Source organism: Chenopodium album, chromosome 9, assembly GCF_948465745.1.
Source record: "Chenopodium album chromosome 9, dcCheAlbu1.1, whole genome shotgun sequence".
Lineage (NCBI taxonomy): Eukaryota > Viridiplantae > Streptophyta > Magnoliopsida > Caryophyllales > Amaranthaceae > Chenopodium > Chenopodium album.
Window position 1 is genome coordinate 58,276,826 of NC_137842.1, and position 23,424 is coordinate 58,300,249.

General features: G+C 33.8%; 1 protein-coding gene across 1 annotated transcript; it reads right to left on the reverse strand.

The window, feature by feature from the left end:
* Nucleotides 1-19,991: 19,991 nt before the first annotated feature.
* Nucleotides 19,992-20,768, reverse strand: LOC145557792 (uncharacterized). The gene has a single exon (XM_081618971.1). It carries the CDS (start codon nt 20,766-20,768, stop codon nt 19,992-19,994), a length of 777 nt encoding a protein of 258 aa, XP_081475097.1.
* Between the last annotated feature and the right edge of the window lie 2,656 nt (nt 20,769-23,424).

Consider the following 23,424-nt stretch of genomic DNA (forward strand, 5'->3'; position numbering starts at 1 on the left):
CATGATTCGCTCATCACTCATGCCCATCATGAATATACTTCATCACCTGAAAAGCTTCTCTCTACTTGTTTCCACTACTCTCCATTAAAAATAGGTCATCATAAGGCCAAAGTAAAGACAAGCCCAAACAAATATACAGACGCACAATATCAGCAATGCCGAGTACATAAGGGTAATTAAACACACCAACATGCTATCTTCACACAACTTGCTTCATTGCATCTGTTTACAAGCATACAACATGACTCCCAATTAAAATAACTAATTGATTCATTTAGCATTGATTACGCATCAAACGGGTTTCCCCCTAACCTGCCCCAATAAAGGGGTACTAACACGGGAGCCAACCGTACCAATAAAAAAAATAACCACTCGTAAGTGGCGGAATTCCTGCGCATAATAATAAAAGGACAATACAGTGTCCTATATTCCCAATAGAAGTTATGGTCAAATATAAAGTCGCATAACTCCCCCCATATGTTCATACTCAAGATATATACGTTCCAGGAGTTTTATTTAACGTTATTTACAATACAGTGTGTAATCTCTTTCACTTAACGTTATTTACGTTTTATTAAACTTGGTGATGACTCTCAAACAATGACATACACAATCAAACATTATAATTATTCAAACAATTAAACATTCCAATTTAATTCTTAAATAATTAGTGACCACATAATATTTAATGTTGAACCCTTTTTTAATCTACCTCGATATCAATGACACCTTAAACCCGTAATGCGCCACAATTCCTATCCCTCGGTGTTAGAATGAAACACCTTAAGTGCACTAAGGCACCAAGAATATAATTTATTCCTCGTGTACATAGACACATAAATAGCTCTTTTCTCATGCTTATAGCATCAATAAAAATTATATGAACCATAATAAAATTTCTTTTTAATATTCCAAACCAAATTAAACATTTAGTATAATTAAACATGCTCCCTATCATGCCAATAATAAAAGTGTGGTTCATATACAGCATGTCAAAATTACATTCAATAATCTATCACAAATAATTCATGCTTCATATTTCAATCACCAAATAATAAATTCCAACCAAAATCTATCATGATACTATTTGGAATCAATTATTCAAATTCTAGCAGGTTCCTACATCACCAAATAAATACCAATTAGTACGTGAACGTACCTTAAATACGATCTTAAAATCTCCACGACTAAAGAAATCACTCACTTGGAAGTCTCCTACAATCCAAAATTATAACATGACATTAAAATCTACTCCACACAAATTTTCAGCAATATATACTCTTATTAAATCACTCATAATTTAATTAAAACAAGCTGAAAATTAATTTAAAACCCCTTACTTTAACCTTAATTGATGGGTAGTCAAAATTCCTTCATTCAAGAAACTTGATTTTTAGCTTACTAACAAAAATTTCCAGCAATATTAAATCATAAAAACTTGTAGAAAATAAATGAAAGCGGCAGCAACAAGCACCACGATACGGGCTGGGCTGCTGCTGCGCCCGCCGGTGTCGCCGCGACTGCTGGCGATTGCGCCGGTGGCTGTGGTGGTCGGCCAATGGTGCGTGGTGGTGTGGCCGGCCGTGTGCTACAAAAAGGGGAATGGGAAAAAGGAAAGAAAATAAAGGAGAAGGGAGAGAAAATTAACCTTGGGTATTCTCCACTATGGGCAAAGTTTAATTTGCTCATGTGTTGAATATTTATACCCCTTTTCGCTACAACCCTCCTACCCTTAAATTCCCTTTCTATCCTTACTAATCCCTTTCCTAATAAAATTTAACTTTTATAAAAATTTCCTTTTATAAAAATTTCCTAAAATAATTAATTAAATAAAACTTTTCTTTTATAAAATATTTACAAACTTATTAAAATAAATAATTGAAATGCCATAAATAATTCATTTCAGATTATTTAAATACTTTCCAAAATACTTACTTAAAATAAAAATACGTATAAAAATATTTTGACATAACAATCGTTTTCATACCGTTGTGCTAGTCCTAACAATCGTTTTCATCAACATTTGCCATAATTCATGGTTTTACCCCCCAACTAAACTAGTGAAATGTTGATAGTGTCCTTTGACAAACTGATGTTGTTACTCATATATTGAGTAATTTTGATGAACTTTTGTCCGGATGAAACCTCGAGTTGTTGATTAGATTTTTTGTACTTCGTAAATTTTTTGTTTGAATATCAAATTGTATCACTCGTCATTAATGTAAATAATTAATCATAAAAAATAATCATTTTATCCTCTATTTTGACATAAAAAAATCATTGATTTATGTAGGAAAATATAATATAACTAATACATAAAGCTAAACTTTTAGCCAAGCCACGAAACAATGACACTTGACATTTCATCTTTTCGCCAAGTGTCGCACCGCGTGGGAAATAATTAATTATTAATATGACACTTAGGTTTTTATTGAATATATTTTTTTGTAGAATAGGATAAAAAAGGTTGGATAGATTGAGTAGGATAAAAAAGTTATTTTAGAATTTTGTTAATAAAAATTTTGGTTAACATTTTATTTTAATAAAATACCAATATTCTATACAAATGACGGATCCAAAGACATACAAAAGGAAAAAAAAATCAAAGAAATCCGTGATTTTATATTACCCTTCTCAGCTTTTAAGTCTTAACCTGCAACCAGTCTTTCCCTAAATATTTAGAGAAAATGAAAAGAATCACATGAGTAGAAAATTCAAATAACATATATATTTTAGATAAAAAGTTTTATTTTAAAATTCGATAAACAACTTGGGCATCACACGGGGCAAAAATTTATTTGAATATTTTTTTGTAGAGTAGGATAAAAAAGTTGGATTGATTTAATGCCTAGGATAAAAAGTTATTTTAGCGTTTTATTTTCAATAAAATTTGGATGATTTAGTACAATTTTAAAAAAATTATTTTAGAGTTTTATTTTCAATAAAACTTTTGGTTTAGAATTTTATTTTCAATAAAATACCAATATTTCTATACAAATGACGGATCTACAGAGGTACAAAAGAAAAAAAAAATCAAAGAGACATGTTAATATATATAACCATTCTCTTAAGTCTTAATATGTAACCAACCTTTCCTTAGATGTCCGGAGAAAATGAAAAGAGATCACATCTTTAGACAACTGTTCTTGTAGGTTGTACATTATTACTTCTATTTTTTTTAGTTGATAATTTGATAAGTGATTATTAATCCATAAATTTCCCATTAACATACAAAAATTCAAATAACATACTGTAGACACCTAAAAATGTCTCCGCAAAACCAAACCTGATGATGAAAAACCTTTCACCGCCGTTATTGGCCGGGTTGAGTATTTAATCTTGGAGTATTTAAATCCATATTCAATCCTAATACATTTCATAAGCCAACCCAATTCCTAGCCCATTTCCCCAAATCATAACTTATTAACCTCTTTTCATGCCTTCAAACCTAAAAATAATTCATTTCGTGTCCCTTAAACATTCATTTCGTGTCCTTTTTATAAAAACGTTTAGTCCAATTTATTTTGGTCCATAATTTGGGTCCAATGATTGAATAGTTGGATGAGGTTTGAAAAGAGATTTCCAACTATATATTATAAGCCCAAATTCGAGTTATAATGAATAAGTTATTGTCAAAATACTAATTTAATTGGGCCTAAACCGAACCTAAACACACCTTACCTACGACCCAATGATTATGTGGAGGGTCCAAAGGATTTAATCCCATATATTCCTAAACCAATTAGGATTAATTAGAAGTTTCTACATTGAAATTATCTTTTCAATGATATATTATAACACTAATTCCGAGCTATAACGAAAAAGATATAAAAGAAATACGAAACTCTATCCAAAACTGATATCGTCCCACTATTTCGGCCATATCTTTTATTCTACAAACTATTTTAATCTGGTTTTAATTGAATTAAAAAGTAGACTTCAAGAGCTTTCCAACGACATGTTATTTATCTTATTCCAATTTCTGGATCAAAAGATATGATAAAAACAAAAATTGCAAAAACTGCTGCCTATCACAAGATTTTTATTCCGATTCGAATTCGGGTTTTATCTTAATTCTTCGACCCTTCTTTTTTTCTTTATAAATAGAGGTCATATAACCCCATTTTGAATCATTAACAAGTTTGATCACAAAATCATTATCTTCTCCCTCTTAAGCCTAAACACTAGCCTCCCTATTCTTCCATAATACTTCCCCTAAGCACTCCAAGGAGTCCATACAATTCTTGAAACTCTATACTTAAATCAAGGCATGAAAGGTATAACTAACTAAGGGTTTGGACCAAATCAACTTTACTTTTTATTTAATTTAATTGTTTTAATTTGATTTATATATTTATTGAAGTTACTAACAATTTATTCATGATGTGACAATTCAAGGAAATGCGGAAAATGAGTAATTAATTACTTAATAACTCTTATTTTTATTCTTGTTGCTAGTATCATCATTAGGTTTAATATGATTTAATTTGAATAACAATATTATTGTTAAATTGCTTCCAATATTAATGTTGATTTTTACTATATTTATTATGATCACTATATTGCATGTTTCAAGGGAATATGTAATCGAAAATCACGCCTAATAAGATAATTTGGATGACCGGTTTAGGTTCCTTTTTAATCTTGTTGTTTAATCAAGCGATCACGATATTTTAGAATTATGTGTTGCATTAATATTCAACTAATTTAGCCTAATGTTAATTTGGAGCAAATTGAATCTTTGTTTGCATGCCTTTGAGATCGCAGGAATAACTTTTCACTATAAGAATCGAGTAGAGGCCAATACGGGCAAATGTGACTCCATAGCTCACTTCGTACCATCATCCCCGATCCTCCTTTCATGGTTTCGAACCATATGGAGTTAGTAATCTTATGGCTTGTGAATGGGGTGTAACTTTAACGGGTGTAGACACCTAATTGTGTCTCCCCAAAAACTAAAACCAGTGATGAATACCTTTCGCATCATTTGATTATCAAACGAAGTTAAAGTGTGAAAAGTCTTGTGATGCGGTTGTTTTAATAAAAATATCTCTTCTTTCTGTTTTTGAAAATGTACTCTCTAATTTAGTTTGGTCCATGATAAGAGTCCAATAATAATGTAGTTGGATTGGGCTCGAAAATAGCTTTCCAACGATATATTATAAGCCCAATTTCGATGAATAATGAGGAAGTTATGACCAAAATACTAACTTGGGCTTGAAATGGTTTTATGGTTCAATGATCTAGTGGAGGGCCCATTATTTAATATTCCTAAAGTTATTAGGATTGATTTTAATCTTCTAGAATAATCTAGAAGGTTGTTTTGAGTTCTAATGAGATTAGGAATAATAATTATATTTTTTACGAAAATAAGGAATTCTTTTTGGATTAAAATAAGTGTTTTTAAGGAGATTAAATCTGGTTTTCAAAGATAAGTACGGGCGTTGTTAATCGATTTTAATTAGATTAAGGATTCAGTACAGGTTTTTAGAAAATGCATGAATCAGCACGGAACGACAAAGCTGGCGTTGAACGACAAGCCTGTCGCACAACGACAGGTCTGTCACGTTGCGCTGCACCCTGTCGTTCTGCGACAGGGGCAGTTTTACTCCTAATAGGATTCGGTCTTTTTCAGATCGTTTCCGGGCTATTTACCTATAAATAGGGTCGTATTTCCCTGTTTTTGAATCAATTATTCACAATCATCATCTAATTCTATTCTCTTCTCTCTCTCAAGCAATAGCTTTTCTTTCTCCCTCTTTCTAAGCCTAGCCTTTTCAAACACAATACCACGTTCACGAGTTCTAGACACACCTATCCAAGCTCGAATTTGCCTTCGCCTAGACGTGAAAGGTTGATAATTTCTGAGGGTTTAGTCCCAAATCCATATTTCAATTATTTAATTTAATTGTTTGATTTAATATTTTCCTTGAAGTTACTAACGTGTGTATTGTTTTGATAGAAAGAGATAAGAGGCAACAAAGTAAGTAGTTTTATTGCTATATTTTTTTAGGAAACATGCTTATATTATTTTAATTTCTAATATCATGTTAGGATTTCTTTATGATTCCTAGTATCATGTTTAGGGTAATAACTAAATATTTCTAATATCATGTATGTTTCTAGTATCATGTTTAGGTTGTTTCCTATTTCATCTATCATGTTAGGGATAAAGCTTTGATTTTTATTGTTTAGTGACATGCTAGGATTTGTTATTAATCTTATCATGCCTAGGATCTTGCTAATATTATTATGCTTTGAGAATATTATTATGATTATGAATTTATGATGATTGTTATGTTGCTTGATTATTATTATTGTTTTTGTTTGATCACACCCTCTCTTGCAGGTTTAAAGGAAATTTGTACTTGTAATCACGATTAATAAGATAATTAATAATCTTTTTTAGGCTAATATGATTATAATTCAAGTGATCGCCAATAATAGTTTGTTTGTGCATTTGTATTCAACTAACATGGATTAAACAGGTTTAGGATTAATATATAGATTGTATGTTAGTCAGATAGCGCACATGAATATGAGAAGGCCTATTTTTAGGGCAGGTTCAACTCTTTTAGGTTGGATTTATACCTTCATCCCCGAATACCCTGTCATGGTTCCAGACTACTATGGAGTTAGCGATCTCATGAATCGTAAAGGGGTGTAACCTTCACCCTGTGAACGGTTTACAAGTTCCTAAAACTTGTTGGCGACACTTAAGTGTATGATCACAGTGGGGCTCAAGTGTGGAATGCTTGAAATATCTCCTACAACGGGTCAATCGTTGTTGCCTATCGTTGTCCCTTAATCGTGGTTGCCTTTTATGATCCGTGAACGGTTTACAAGTTCCTTAAAAACTTGTTGGCGGCTCACTACTTTATTTTCCCCTAATCGTATATGTCAATTTCTACTTCCTATGAGTGCCCAGCATATTTACACTTGCTTAACGTAGGCGCACTTCAAACGACGCCTACACATAGTACCTCGTCGTGCTCTCATTTGTTACTTGAACTTTGTGATGTCAGGTGTCGAGGGAATATGCAATGTGTCATCATGTTCATGGATTATAAGACTTCATTAGAAAAGTTCCCTTAAGCTGGCTTGGAGTGGGGAACTCATTGCTTATTCATAAGCTTTATATTTTGTTTATTACTTCGTAGTTAACATTTTGAAGGATACACTAATCTCTGTATTATGTTTTGTAAGTAGGGAGGAATGCTAGGAAGGCCGCGAGATGTTCAGAAGGTGGATCGGATTCGTAACAAATAAAGTGGCCAGGCTAGTTTGAGAAGGATACATGAACTAACCGTAGAACCTTCCTTGTAATATTAGAAATTTGATGAACTCAAGTTTTTCTAAACAAGCTAAGAGAAACTCCAATGGTTGGGAAAAGGGACTAGCTTGCAAATATAAAAAATCTTAAGCTAGTAGCTACACCATTGTTGCACATCTTGATGATTAGCTTTGGCAAGCAAATTAGCTTTGTAGAGCTAATTAGCTTGGCAAACATTTGTTAGATAAAAAATGTTATTAATTTAAAAATAAATTAATTTACAACTTGCTTAACCATTGGAGCAATAAATAGCTTGAATTGTTGTAGCTTAATAAGATGATGTGGCATGCCAAGCTATTAAATAAATTAGCCAACCATTATAGTTGCTCACTTGCTCTAAGGGATATGTCATGTGTATGAGGGAACTGTAATTTCACATCTCCGTTTACGCCAACTTATATATTATGGTAGTAGTTCAATCTACTTATGCCTTTAAAAACTAAATACTAAAAACTAATTACTACTTCATATGCAATGGGGTGTTGATTTCTAATTGAACGGCTAAACTTAAAATGTAAATTTTCACAATCCTGATACTCCTTTCATAACATGACAAAACTAATTTACTTCCTCAGTTTCAAATTACCTACTACGCTTTCAGTTTTTGGATGTTTCAAAATACCTATGACACTTATATTTTTTACGTGTTTTCGTCTATAAAATGCATTGGGACCCACCCACACCTACCCTTACTCTCACTTAAACCTGGAAAAGTTGGTCCAAATTCGAAAATCCGATCCGAAATATCTCGACTTGGATCCGAAAAGGGATGGTCCGAATTTGAACGATTTGGTCCAATCCGAATTCGATTCGAAAACCACTTAGGCCGAAGCTAGTCCGAAATCCGAATGGATACGATCTGAAAATGGTCCGATCCAATATTAAACCGATCCGAAAAATTCCGATCCAACGACAACCAAATCCGAAATCATGGGTTTCGACACGACCCGAACTATAATACCCAACATTGACCCGATTTACCTTGAAATAAAATTGTTAGCTTTACACTTCAAAAAAAGTGGTTTTTTACATAGTACCCCTCGGTATTGCGTTTTCTATGTTGTGCCCCCCTAAATCTAAATTTCTACACGGTGCCCATAAGTTTAATTAACTTAATCCATTTTAACCCTCTTTTAAGTTAATGTTTTACATGCATCATCCTAGCACAGTAGTATAGGCTTGGGTATCGGGGCAAGACAAAACCTCTCTTCAAGAACTCATCACACATATCATTGATCACATCAAGTAGCAGTGTAGCACACATTGATCAACGCCATCTACCACAACATCGACAACGTTACCATCATGATTAATTTTTAATACCCTCCTATTCATTCTGCATCAAATTCACAAACAACCATGTACAAACTTAAATTTCTAACAATAAACCTTAAAATTCAATACCTATTGTAAGTCAGTGCAACTACACTCAAACAAACATAAAGGACACATGCAAGGATTTTTACATTGAAAATAGAAACGAAAATCAAAGCCAAAAATAAAAACTAAAATCATTAGATAACAGGGCATATCAACAATATTTTTATGGTTAGTGTAATCATTTTTAATTTTGAAAAATGCCAACTCTTTTAGTTAATTTAATCGTTTTTAATTATGGAAAAATTGATGAGAATAATCCCACCTTTTGAGCATCGGAGATTAATAATCCCACCTTTTGAGCATCGGAGATTAATAATCCCACCTTTGGGATTCTTTTTAATAATCCCACCTTTGATATCAATCCACTTTAAATAGTCCCAACCGGTCAAGTAACCTGTTATAACCCACCAGTTGCCCAAGCCACCACCAGCCCACGACTCCGGCACCCAACCTCCGACGACAGCTCCTGCTCCGGCGCCGTGTCGCGACTCACCCCTACCCTCGTAAACCCAGCTCCGCAACAAAAGCGAAGTGAGCCACCACCAGCCCCCTCCCCTCGAAAACCCCTTTTGATCCCGTCGTGATCCCAACCCCTCACCGTCCTCCATCCCTTTTCCGGTCGCGTCGACCTTCCCTATCCCCCATTCCGACCTCTCCGTCCTCCTCTGATCTCGATTCACGCCGTTTTCGAAGGAGTTGCGATTTTTTGAAGGGATTAATTGATTTGGTGGGTGGCAATTTTTTGAAGGGCAGTTGGGTTTAGGCGGGCTGGGTTTGGTTCCTAGTCGGCGTAGTGCCGCAGTGGTGTCTTGGTGGCGCTGGTTTCCGGCTGGATCGGGCGATGGTTTCGGGCTGAGTTTTGGTGGTGTGTGGGGATGGTGGTGGCTGAAACTCAGTTAGTGGTGGTGGTGGGTTTTTTTATTTGATTTTACTTTTTTTAATTTTTTTTTTAATTTTGGACGAATCAAATTGTTACACGTGTAAAATAAACTTAAATAAAAAAAATACCTCTTCAACCGGTTACTGGTCACCTGGGACTATTTTCAGCAGATTGATATCAAAGGTGGGATTATTAAAAAGAATCCCAAAGGTGGGATTATTAATCTACGATGCTCAAAAGGTGGGATTATTACCATCAATTTTTCCTTTAATTATTTCACATAATAACAAAAAATTAATCATCAATTTAGGATGAAAAAAGTAGTTCAATCATACCTCTGCCCAAGCGATGAACACCAAAAACTGATCGAACAAAAGGCAAAGAAGAATACTGGAGATGTTACTCTATTAATAAATCCTTATTAGCTTCGAATTTTTGAGCAATAATCTTAGGGTTTGAAACAATTGGGAATTCAATGAGAAAAGCGTTAGAAATAAACAGGGGCGAGAGATGAATGTGAGGGTTTGATCAGAAGGGTTTTAATTTTCTATCTTAATTATTTCCTTTAAATTTAAGTAGTACTCAACTAAGATGGGTGGTTAATTTAACCATACGTTAATTATCGTTAACAAAACAGCTTATGAAGGACATACATTAAACAATACATTTAGATTTAGGAGGGCATAACATAGAAAACGCAATACCTTGGGGGTACTATGTAGAAAAACCCTTAAAAAAAATAAATAATTGAGTGTATAGATTGAAGTGTAAAACCTGTTAATGTAAACTATTAAAAAAAAAAAAGAGTTTTTAATTCTCCACACATTAGCTGCATGTCAAAGGCTATCTTTAAAAGTGAAAAGTTGCAAGCCCACAAGTCCATATTAGCTTAGTCATCAACTAATCTTTGTTAACTCATTTAAAAGCATAAGAATATTCGAAAAATATAGATTACATGTTGGATAATCACTTCTAGTTATTTGGCTTATCATATAACTAATATATAAAGCTAAACTTTTAGCCAGGTCATTAGGCAGCGACACTTGGCGTTCTAACTTTTCGCCAAGTGTTGCGCCACGTTGGATATATTTAAATAGATTTCATTAGATAAAAAAAGTTAGTTTAAATTTTTATTTGGATAGAATTTTAGGATAAAATTGTTAGTTTAGAGTTTTCTTATTTTCGATAAAATACCAATATTTCAGATGTACAAATTGAATTATAATTTTATTTAAAAAAATTAATAGATTATAATTCTCAAAAATTATCATATAGATTTATTTTTTATATCATAATTTTTTTTTTTTGGAGCAAAGGAAGCAGTTCAAAGCGTAAAACATCCATTTATAATATATCCTAATCAGTTAAAATAATATACTTCACAATCTAATAGGATTTTATTACTATATAGAACTGTCAATTGGGGTCAGGTCATTAATCATCTAAAATTGGTCACTTAAGGTTACAAGTCAAGAAATGTTTAACCCTTGCCCAAAGTTTTGGGTTCAAGTCAACCCAAAAGGCTTTAAACATTAATTTTATTTAATTTAATTTTTTTGGTAATTTTTTTTTTTGAATGTATTAAATCGAACATTTCCACCAACATTATTATTAGCCACCACATGCATACTAAATAACAAATCGTCACAAAAGTAAATCAATTACTAACTAATTTTGTATCAATGATATATTTTAAAATTTTATATATACATTAAAAATTTATCTTAAAATTCAATAAACAGTCCGGGCATCGCATGGGGCACAAAACTAGTATTAATTAAACCTATTGCCCAATCGATTTACGATAGATTTATCCTTCATTTCAAGGATCGTATGCGGAGTATGAAAAATAATAACAAAAATTAATGAATATTATTTTATATGAAAATTAAATTAGTGATAACAATGTGTGATTGTAAAGTCAGTGGTTTATGATATAATTTTTTTCTTAAACTTCTCTTAATCAGTTAATCACTAAAGAATGATTTTAAAAAATAATAAAATTATAATTGAAATCACTAAGAAGTTACATGTCAGCATGGACAATCATTGTTTAACTATTTTGAAGTATTATACTTCGTAGTATTTTTTTTTACCCAAGTACCAATAAATCAATGATAAAATTGTTGATATATATATATATATATATATATATATATATATATATATATATATATATATATATATATATATATATATATATATATATATATATATATATATATATATAGCTGGCAAAAGTTGACCCAACCTGACAACCCGACCTGAACCCAACCTGAAATAAATGGGTTTTAATTAAAATTTTCAGCCTGTTTATGTAATTGGGTCAACCCGAACCCGACCTGAAAATAAACAGGTCGGGTTCGGGTTGGAAATCCCAACCCGAAAATAACCCGCCTAACTTGCTTAACTAATTTTGGTCAGTAAATCATATCCCGTTTAACCCATAAGAAATTAGCCCAATGCAACAGATAGTCATATAAATATAAACTAAACCCTAAATGAAACTGATTCTTCATTTCTACCGCCTCTCCTCCTATCTATCATTCTCTCTCTTCACTAGGCTCATTCACTCTCTCTCCTGATCTCCACTATGGCGGCACACCACTTTCCTCTAACTTTCTTCTCTTTCACTAACACACTAATTGAGGTAGTTCATAGCCGATTAGGTGAGGATTTATTCTTAACTTCTCTTCTTCAATATTGATGTGTCTATTTTATATAGCATTTTACCCCCGTCCCTTGGTCATAATTGGTAGTGTTTTTGGCTCTTTTGAGCCACTTTTATTACTAATTGGTGTTTTCTAGTGTTTTTGTAGTTTTGGTTGAGTTTTGTAGAAAATTGCACTTTTGAAGCATTTTCCCGGGTTTTCATGGATCAACTACAGAAATTAGAGGAGCACGACCATCTTTGAAGCCCAAGGCCGGTTAGAGTCATCAAGTCGGTGATTAAGGGCTCGGTAATCGGGATACTGAGGTATTTGGACCGAATGATCAAGACCCTAAGTGGATATCCGGATTAGGCCGAAGAAATAAGCCCAATCGAAGTTCTAAGCCTTGAGGTTAAGCAAGGGCCTGATCAGGCAAGTTTAGCCCGGTCGGGCGTGGCGCGAGAGTGTGCAGGTGCGTGGCCAAAAGCGCGCCCGGTCGGGTGAGCTGCTAGCTCAATCGGGCGCGGCTGTTTAGGAGAGTACACAGAGAAAAAGGCGGGCCCGATCGGGCGCGTGTTTTTTTTAGGGGATTTGATTAGTTTTCAATTAGGATTTGTTTTAGGGAGGCTTAAGTACGATTTTTGTACGTAATTTTAATTACCTTCTTTTACTCTTTCTTAATTTTTTCTTAGATTTTCTCTCTCTACTTAGCTTTTAGATTAGTTTCTCTCTTTGATACTTTGTTCTAAACTTTATTCTTAATTCCAGATTTATTTGGTAACGATTTCTCTTCTCTTAATCTTAGTTATTTATTTTATTCCTTTGATCATGTTTTGTTTTATTACTTTGATTTGTTTAGATTTAATTATGTGTGAGTAGTTTTATTTATAGGGTTTGTGGGGATCCATAAATAATATGAAGGGGTAATTTATTGTTGTTGATTATCAATGCTAGATTAATTTCCTATTGATTGATTTAATGCTCTGTGACTAGATTTGCGCAGATCTTTTATGCATGAGTTTAACAATATTGATTCGAGATTCGACAGATGAGAATTGATGTTTAGGTCTATTTTCAATAGGCAGGTTAATTTATAAATGGTTAAGTCGAGATTCGAGAGATGAGATCTAATACCGGTAAATTAATTGTGTGATTGTAATACGTAGCGAAGCCCTTTATGATCTGATTAATATATGCATTGTTGATTGATTATTATGTTTTACCCTGGAATATTATTTATTGGTGAACCTATGCCCTAGGCCTTTTATTCATTGTTTCTCCTCCTACTTTTATTCTTTCCCGCTTTTACTCTTAGTAGTTTAGTTTCCTTCGATTATTATATTTTGGTTACTTTACAATCTAGATTATATTAATTAATTAAGAATAGAAAGACTCGTTTCTTTGTGGATTCGACCCTACTTCCCTATCTACATTAGTTAGAGGATTTAGGAATTACTTTTTATTAGGGGATACGACTTTACCCTGTCAAATATCTAGCTCTTGAATTTTGATGTTTCATTACCATGAAATTACCCATTGAAAAGAAGAAGCAATTCAACCAAGACAAGCGGGAGAATATTGATTATTGATTTCTGCAAAAGTTATTTTTTTGTTGAAAATTGTAATACAAAATGTATACAAAGTAAGTAGTACAAGTATTTGTGAACGTTAATATGTATTAAATGATTCATTTTTTTAAAGAATGTTAATGGCTACAGTGTGTTAATTCGAGTGGGTAAATAACGATTTTGTTTGGTTTTAACTTTTAAGACTCATGAACACGCTTTAGAAAAATCAGGTTAAATGGGTCGTGTTCAAGTCACCCCGTTTATAAATAGGTTGGGTCGGGTTAGAATTTCTGACCTGTTTATGAAAACAAGTCGGGTTCGGGTTTGGGGGTGTTGACCCGTTTATCTAAACACGTCGACTTGAACCTGACCCGACCCGACCTGATTGCCAGCCCTACTATCGACACACAATGTAGCACACAATTCACCCAGTTCTCAGCAAATCTCATCTTTTCCATAACCGCTCTCAGAAAATTCCACTCCACCCTATCATACGCTTTCGCCATGTCCAATTTTAGAGCCATCGAACTAGGGTTGTTCATCGGTCCAAGACCGGACCGAAGACCGAAAATTAGAATTTTAAGAACCGAAGACCGGACCGATTAAGTTAAGACCGAACCCGGACCGGACCGAAAGAATCGGTCCAAAACCCGGACCGGACCGCTTTGGACCAATTTAAGAATTTTTTAAAAAAGAAAACTAAATTCTTTATAAAGTTTAGGAAAGCACACAAAATGTATTGGAAAAACTATATTGTAACGTCATTTTTACGTCTTTTTTTTGTATGTTTAGTGCAAAAAGGCTTATAAATTTAAAGTTTTCTAAGCTTATTAAGGATAATTTTAACCATTATTTAAGGTTTCACACATATTTTTAATAAAAAAAATCGGTCCGGTCCAAAACCGGTTTTTATAGGGTTTTGGACCGGACCGAAGACCGGGAAAATGAATTTCAAGACCAGAAGACCGGACCGATAAATTCGGTCCGGTCCGATCCGGGGTGGTCCGGTCCATTTTTTCGGTCCGGACCGATTTATGAACACCCCTACATCGAACCACTCTCACTGTTTGAATTTTTCATATGATGAAATAATTCAAAAGCCACCAAAATATTATCAGTGATTAACCTCTCCGGAATAAAAGCACTCTGATTAACAGAAGTAATATCAGAGAGAAAAACTTTCAAACGATTAGCAAGGACCTTAGTAATCAACTTATACACAACATTGCAGAGACTAATTGGTCTAAAATCCGTCATACTCTCCGGATCCTTTTTCTTCGGAATTAGCACAATAAAAGTTTTATTAATAAATTCCGGGATCACAGTGTAATACCCCGTATTTTTAAGCCATTTACTAATTATTAATTATGGATTTTTCCGAAATATTTTATTATACAAAAAAATATTTATTTAAGTCTATATATGATTTTACAAAAATATAATTTTATTACGCGTTGTAATTATATGAGTCAACTCAAAGTTGTCGGAATTTCAGCCTTCAGTATTTTACTTCCGAGTCAAACTATCAAGCACCAAACTATTCCTCCTCCCGTAATCAAGGTCAACCCTTACTCCTCATATCCACAACATTTATTAGGCCGGCTGCATTTATTGGGTCAGCAGCATTTATTGGGTCAACTGCATTTATTAGGCCAACATCATTAATTGGGTTGGCAGCATTTATGAAATCGGTTGGAATAGTGCCCGAGTTGGGGCTATATATAGCCATGAAACATGAGCTATTCCATCACACCTCCTACTTCTCTTCTTACTTTCCTTCTCCTTTCTCCCTCCTCCTCCATTTTCACCTCCTTTTTAAGCTTTCATTTTGTAGTCTTCAGCTCCTCACGAGCACCTCCTCGTCGCCACCCTATTACCACCATTTGGCCACCACCTAGCCGCCACCTCCTTCCTTGCGTTGCACCGTAAGTAAGCCATATATTTCTCATTTTAGTACTACTACTAAGTACTAGTAATACTACTACTACTATTACTCTCAACTTCTACTACTACTACTACTACTACTACTAAGCACTAGTAGTACTACTACTACAACTACATCTACGTATTACTACTACTTCCTATATTATTATTATTATTATTATTATTATTATTATTATTATTATTATTATTATTATTATTATTATTATTATTATTATTATTATTATTATTATTATTATTATTATTATTATTATTATTATTATTATTATTATTATTATTATTATTATTATTATTATTATTATTATTATTATTATTATTATTATTATTATTATTATTATTATTATTATTATTATTATTATTATTATTATTATTATTATTATTATTATTATTATTATTATTACTATCATTATCATTGTTATTAATATGAGTACTACTACTCACATGTACTACTACTACTTACGTAGCATTACTACTACCTTATTATTATTATTATTATTATTATTATTATTATTATTATTATTATTATTATTATTAATTATTATTATAGATTATTTTATAAATACAAGTGTTAATTTTATAAAAGGGTTATAATAATAAGTTGTTCATGCACAACTAGTCAAAGTCGATAGTCTAAGTCCTTATATCTATGGGTTTGTAACACCCCCAAATCTCCCTCTACGTAAATACTATATTTATACGTATACAAATACCGTAGAGATAGACTTGGGCGTATTACCGCCACGTGAAAACGTAAGGCTTAATTAATTACTCAAACTGCAGCGGAAAAATAACTAACTTTTATTAATAATATGAATAATTATAATAACTGCTTCAAAATAAGCTAATAAAAAACTTGTCCATACATAAATAAAATTAATTCCTATCTATGTGATCCCAATCCCGACTCTAGTATGCGTACGAACAACTTCACACCTGAAATCAAGACTGCTTACAAAAATGGTAAACAGGGCGAACCAAAACAAAAAGGAAAACAGATTAGCAAAAACGCTAAGTACGTATAAATGCAAGGCATGTAAATACTTTTATTAGGCAAACATGCTTTCGAAATAACCATCTAAATTTAAACCTGTCACGAGTCACTTTCCAAAATAAAACTTTCCAAAAATAATTAAACCTTCCAAGGGTAGTAATATCCATCAATAAAAACTTTCCAAACCAATAGATTTCCAATTTATAAACTTCTCAATTTTTAATACATTTCTAAACCAATTTTCCTCACCTAAGTGTGCACACCCCCCAATCAAGTTATACTATACTCGAGGAAAGACCAGATCATACAAAGCTCATGGTCTTACTTAACCAATCCCGGGTAGAGGGACAATTAAAATATCAAATACTTAGGCTCACAATGAGCTACAAATTAATTAAACCAAGTGATTTATAAATCAAACAACTTTTATTAAATCGATCAACATTTAGAGATCAAACCTTCAAATCATAAAATTATATACTTTAACTTGTCATGAAAATTGTTAACTTAAATATTCATACGCAACATTTATTCAAACAATCATTAAAACAAACATTATACAAAACACGCATTCAAAATTGTATCAAGGACCTAGCCACCTATACGTACCTTGATCACGAGAACAAAAAGGTACGACTACTAAACTTGACCACGATCGGGAGACTCCTCCTACACAAATAAAATAACCTTAATTAATATAAGGTTAACAAAATAACACAAAACCAAAAACACCATTCTATTGTGCATGAACTACCTAAATATTAACCTTTATCAAAATAGTGCTATTAGTATAGTTGGGTGGTCGTTGGTGGCGGATGAGGTGGTTGTTCGGTGGCAACAACTTGGTTATGGGTTGCAGAGTTTATTTAAGCTAGATAGAGTAAGAAGAAGGGGTGATGAGATAGAGAGTAGAGAAGAGGATTTCTGATTTTTGGTGTGAGGAATTTGTGAAGTGTTGAGGGTCTATTTATAGTGTTTAAGGGTGGAAAAGATAGAGTTCAAGAAGGTATAGGATTAGTATGAAAACTAGATAAGTTTGGTTAGTTAAATGAACTTGAATGTCATTTGGCCTAGGTTAATTTATGTAGAAAAGAAACTAATGAAAGATATTAGGAAAATAAATAAATAAATAAATAAATAAGATAGGAAGTAGAATAGATTAAGATACTTAACAAAGGTTGTTGAATGGAATTACTCCAATTCTCACGGCCAACCCTTTTTTTTTTTTTTTTTTTTTTTTTTTACATATATATATATATATATATATATATATATATATATATATATATATATATATATATATATATATATATATATATATATATATAACGAAAATCATTCTTAAATAAATAAAATAATTAGATTTGATAATTAAATCAAGTTAAAATATATAGATAATATCAAAACTAAGATTTGTTGTAATTTATGAGATAATAATTAAGCTAAAGTTGTTAAGTATTATTAAGATAAAATCCGAAAAATAAAATTAAAAACGACGTACAACGTTAATTAATAAAAATACGGACCGACCAAGATCATAATTTAGAAATTTTAATTATTTCAATTAATTAAAGAAATTACTAATTAAGAAAATATTTTCAAAAATTAGGGGTATTACAGGGTTGAAAAGTATTTGATTAGGATATTTGGTTTGTTGTAGGAGGTATTTCCGGTTCATAACTAGGAACCCCGTGTTGTTTTGCAAAGATCAAGGTACGTACACGTGGCTAGGTCTTTTAGAAGTGACTTTTATATGCAACGTGTTTTACATGTTAAGTGATTTCGAACCATGTTTAAATAATTGTGAAATATATTTCAGTGAAGCATGTTTTAATCGTTTAGTCTCAAATGTTAAAATATGTTATATGGTTGATTATAAACTTGTATTGATATTCAAGAAGGAAGTTTTATTGTTTTACTTTGGATTTTTTAACTCCCACTACGCGGAGTAAGTTGAAGACTATGGACTTTGTATGACCTAGTCTTTCCCCTTAATAGCACTATGTAAAGGAGTTACTAGCTTGGGGGGGTGTGCACACTTAGGTGGTAAAATGATTTACAAAAATAAGGATTGATCCATCCTATTCGGAATTATCTTTGGAAAGTTGGTTGTTTCGAAAATTGGTTCTTTGGACAAGTTTTTATACATGAATTTCTATTCATGAATGGTTTGGATAAATTATGATTTATTTAAGTTAAATCTCTTTTAATTAAATTGATTTTACATGACTAGCATTTGTATGTACTTAGCATTTTGGCTAATACGTATTTGTTTTGTTTTGGCTTGGCCCTACTTATCATTTTGATGAGTAGATAGGTGATGACGATCGAACAACGTGAACTATGTGCTGCATTGAGAACGATGGGCGGTGATCACTTAGTTTAATTTAGTAAACATAATATCAGTGGTATAGCTACTTTGAAAGTGTATCAAACTATTATTATTACTATTATTATTAATAAAAGATAAGTATTGTTTTCCGCTGCAAAACTCTGTTAAGCCTTACGTAATCACGTGGCGGTAATACTCCCATGTTACTCCTTAAAGTTGGATACTATTGTTAATATTAGAGAGTAATTTGGGGGTGTTACACACAGCACCATTAAGCACATTCAGAACCAAAGTAGTCACAGCAGAGCCAACAATATGCCAATAGGTTTGAAAGAATAGAGGGTACATACCATCCGGACCCGGGGCCTTCAAAGGGTGCATCTGTTTGAGAGCAACTACCACCTCCTCCTTTGAATAAGTGGCACAAAGCCCTTCATTCATTTCATCCGTCACCCTACGATCAATTCCAGCCAAAGCATCATCAAAACTAGTAGGCACCGAAGAAGTGAACAAAGTCTGGAAATAATTTGTAGCAACGCCTTGGACTTCCTCCACCTCTGAATGTCGCACCCCATCCTCAGACACAAGCAAAGTGATCCTATTTTTGCTCCGGCGCTGTGAGGCTTTTCGATGGAAGTAATTTGAATTGCGGTCCCCTGCCTCCAACCATAGTGCCCGAGATCTCTGCCTCCAATAAATCTCCTCTTGGTGTAATAGATCATTAATTTCGCGCACCACCCTCCTCCTCTCTCTAACTCGGGCCTCACTCCGACCACCCTTGTTTAACACCCCAAGTCCCTCTCTTCTTTTCCGGATCTCCATAAAAAAAATTCCAAACTCCCTATTGCTCCAGAACCGAAGCTCAACTGCACAAGCTTCCAGCTTTTGCTCTAGTAGCGCACCCCCTAGCTGCCACTATTGGGAATTCACCTCCTCACATCCCTCATGCTCGGTCCAAAGTTGTTCAAAGCGAAAAATTTTCTCCTCCACCCTCCTATTTTCCCCTTCCTGCTCATCTAACACAATTTTAATTGGAGCATGGTCCGACCATTCTCGCTCCAAATTAAACACCTTACCCCGAGAGAAAATATCCATCCAACTTTGATTAGCAAAGGCATGATCAAGCCGGCACTGAATATTATCATCTCCCCATTGTCCATTGTCATAAGTGTATGAGTACCCTGTATAAGGAACATCCCGCAATTGACAAATATCAACCACCTCTCGAAAATTATCCATTTGCCACATAGCACGATCTCTCCCACCCTTTTTCTCAGAATCCGACAGAATCTCATTATAATCACCCGCACAAACCCACGCACTATCATCCTCATTGGCTAACGAAGACAATAAACTCCACGAAAGGTGACGATTATGGACCTTAGGCCATCCATAAAAACCGGTAAATCTCCAAGGAATTGAGCCCAACCCTTTCACCACATTCACATCAATATGGTGCAACGACATAGAACGCAACTCAATATCAATCCTCTTCAACCAATATAAAGCCACACCACCGGCTCTACCTCTACTATCCACGGCTAAACCATCATAACCAGCAAGTTTTGAACGAATTTTTGCCATCTCACCACTACTCAGCTTCGTCTCCATCAAGAAAACAAGAGACGAGACTTCTCTCCGTACTAAGTTCCGGAGATTATTAACTGCAGGGGTATTGCTGTAGACACCCATTTGTGTTTCCCCAAAACCAACTCTCGTCAAGATTTTCTTGATTATTCACTCTCTCTCTTTTCTAAACTAGCCTTTTCTCAAATAAATAATTCCGCATTCATTAGATCTAGAAACACTTAGCCATATTCGAAGTTGTCTTCGCCCTAGACGTGAAAGGTTTTAATTTCTGAGGGTTTGGTCCCAAATCTCTCTTTCAATTGTTTAATTTAATTGTTTTGATTATTATTTTCCTTGAAGTTACTAACGTGTGTATTTTGTTATTAGAAAGAGGTACGAGGCATCCAAGTAAGTACTTTAATTGATTAATTGATTTATGATGTAGAAATCATGTTTACATTGTTGTTATGATATTCCTAGTATCATGTCTAGGGTAACTTTAATATTAAATATGATTGCTATGATGCCTTTTATTCTCTTCCTAATATTTATGATTGTTAGTATCATGTTAGGGCTAAAGCTTTGATTTTTATTGCTTAGTGACATGCTAGGGTTTGTTATTAATCTTGTTAGTATCATGCCTAGGATCTTGCTATTATTATTATGCTTTAATATTAACATGAATATGATTATAATTATAATTGTTATAATGATTATGAATACTATTATTTTGATGATTATTTTATTTATGATAATTATTTCAATTATTATTAATATGATGATTATTTTCTTTTATGATTATTATCATGATTATTTCAATTATAATTTATTTTTATGATTATGATATTCATTATTATGTTGCTTGATGCTTATTATTTATTGCTTGATCACACCTTTTATTGCATGTTTAAAGGGAATTTGGTACTTGTAATCACGCTTAATAAGATAATTAATAATCTTGTTAGGTTAACTGTGATTATAATTCAAGTGATCGCCAATAATAAGTTTATTTGTGCATTAATATTCAACCAACATAGATAAACAGGTTTAGGGTTAATCTATTGATTGCATGTTAATCAGAAAGCGCACATGAATACGAGCAGAATAAAGTAGAGGCCTATTATTAGGGCAGGTTCAATCTCTTTTAGGTTGGATTTGTACCATCATCCCCGAACCCTTATTTGGTTCATGACCTTATGGAGTTGACGATCTCTTGGATCGTTAAGGGGTGTAACCTTCACCTGGTGATGGTTTACAAGTTCCTTAAAAACTTGTTGGCGACTCTTTTGCTCTATCTTCTTCCCTTTTGGACGCCACCGTACTTTAGTGTATGATCACAGTGGGGTTCAAGCTAGTGGGATTTTAAAGGCTTGAAATTATTCCCTACAATTGCCCAACCCCTTATAGTTAATACATAAAATACTCATTGAGCTTGGCGGGACTGTTCATCGACATTCTCCGCCATTCGCCATCCATCAGAATTAATATCAACCTCCACCTTTTTACTCATCGACTAGCCCTCTGCCAATCCTAAAGTAAATTCCCGATTCTGCTTCCCAAGAACCAAATCCTTGTCAATCTCCATTCCACTTCCCCTATTACCCCCTTTTTCTTTCACCTTTTCCCTCCATCCCTTCCCACTAGACTTGCTCCCACCATCCCCCTTCCCTATATTGAACCCCGTGACCTGCTGCCCCAATACAACGCCCATCGCAGCCTCGACAATGACATCAATATCCCCAGCCAGCCCGTAGTAGAACCTGCCCCTCCCTCACTCATCATACCCATCAGGTCTCCTGCCCCCACCATCTCCGTTATGCTAGCCCCCTCCCCCACTTTAGTTTGTACACCTCTTTCACCCTTCCCAGCTCAACCCCACACCTTCCAATTTGTCCATCACCTCCTTTACTTGCATAGAGTCACCGGTCTTCTTTGTTCCTGTGAGTTTCGATTTAGTAACAAACAAAGTTCTTGCACAATCCCCCCCTTTCGATTCCTTGCTGTCCCTAGTGCCGACATTGTACTTCCACGGGGACGCTTTCATCCAGTTTCCAAAAGGGAGATTCGGTTCATCAGAGTCTTGGTGATCTTCGCAATCTTTGAGTCTGTGTCCCATCATACCGCAATAAAAGCAAAACAGAGGGGGTCTTTCATATTTCACCTCAAACTCCTCTTCAATCCCCCCTTAATTTAAGCCACACATGTTTGATCAAGGGTTTTCGAACGTCCACCATCACACGAAGTCTTATAGACTTATCAATGCCAACCTGAGCAGCAGCATCAAGTTTCATAAAAACTCCCAGCTTGTTGCCAATATTTTCAATATTAACAAGGTTTAACCTCCCCTTTAAAGGAAGGTTGTAAATTCTTATCCACATAGGCAAGTAAGACAGTTCAATATCAGAGGGTTTCACAGAGTCCATGGTATCACCAAGAATTAAAGCATGCCTATCAAAGTGCCAAGGTTGCTCATCTAACACTCGCTGCTTATCCCTCCAATGATAGAATTGGAATAAAAATCGATTATCCCCAATGTTCGAGATATCGACACCATGTTTAGGGTGCCATACTGATTTTATAGTATTTATGAAAGCAATGACATTAATATTACGCATAGTCTAGATTTTACCTACCAGGGCTAATTCAATTCGAGCCTCCTCATCATCCTCTCCAGTTTCATCCCAATCAATCGCTTCATCAGGATCAACCTTCTTCGACGGGTCCTCGGAGCTGCCTTCACCATTCTCCCTTTCCACCATTGCTAAGGACTGATTTATTT

Coding starts and splice junctions, on each gene's coding strand:
- LOC145557792 (XM_081618971.1), bottom strand. CDS start 20,768: ATGGGTGTCTACAGCAATACCCCTGCAGTTAATAATCTCCGGAACTTA.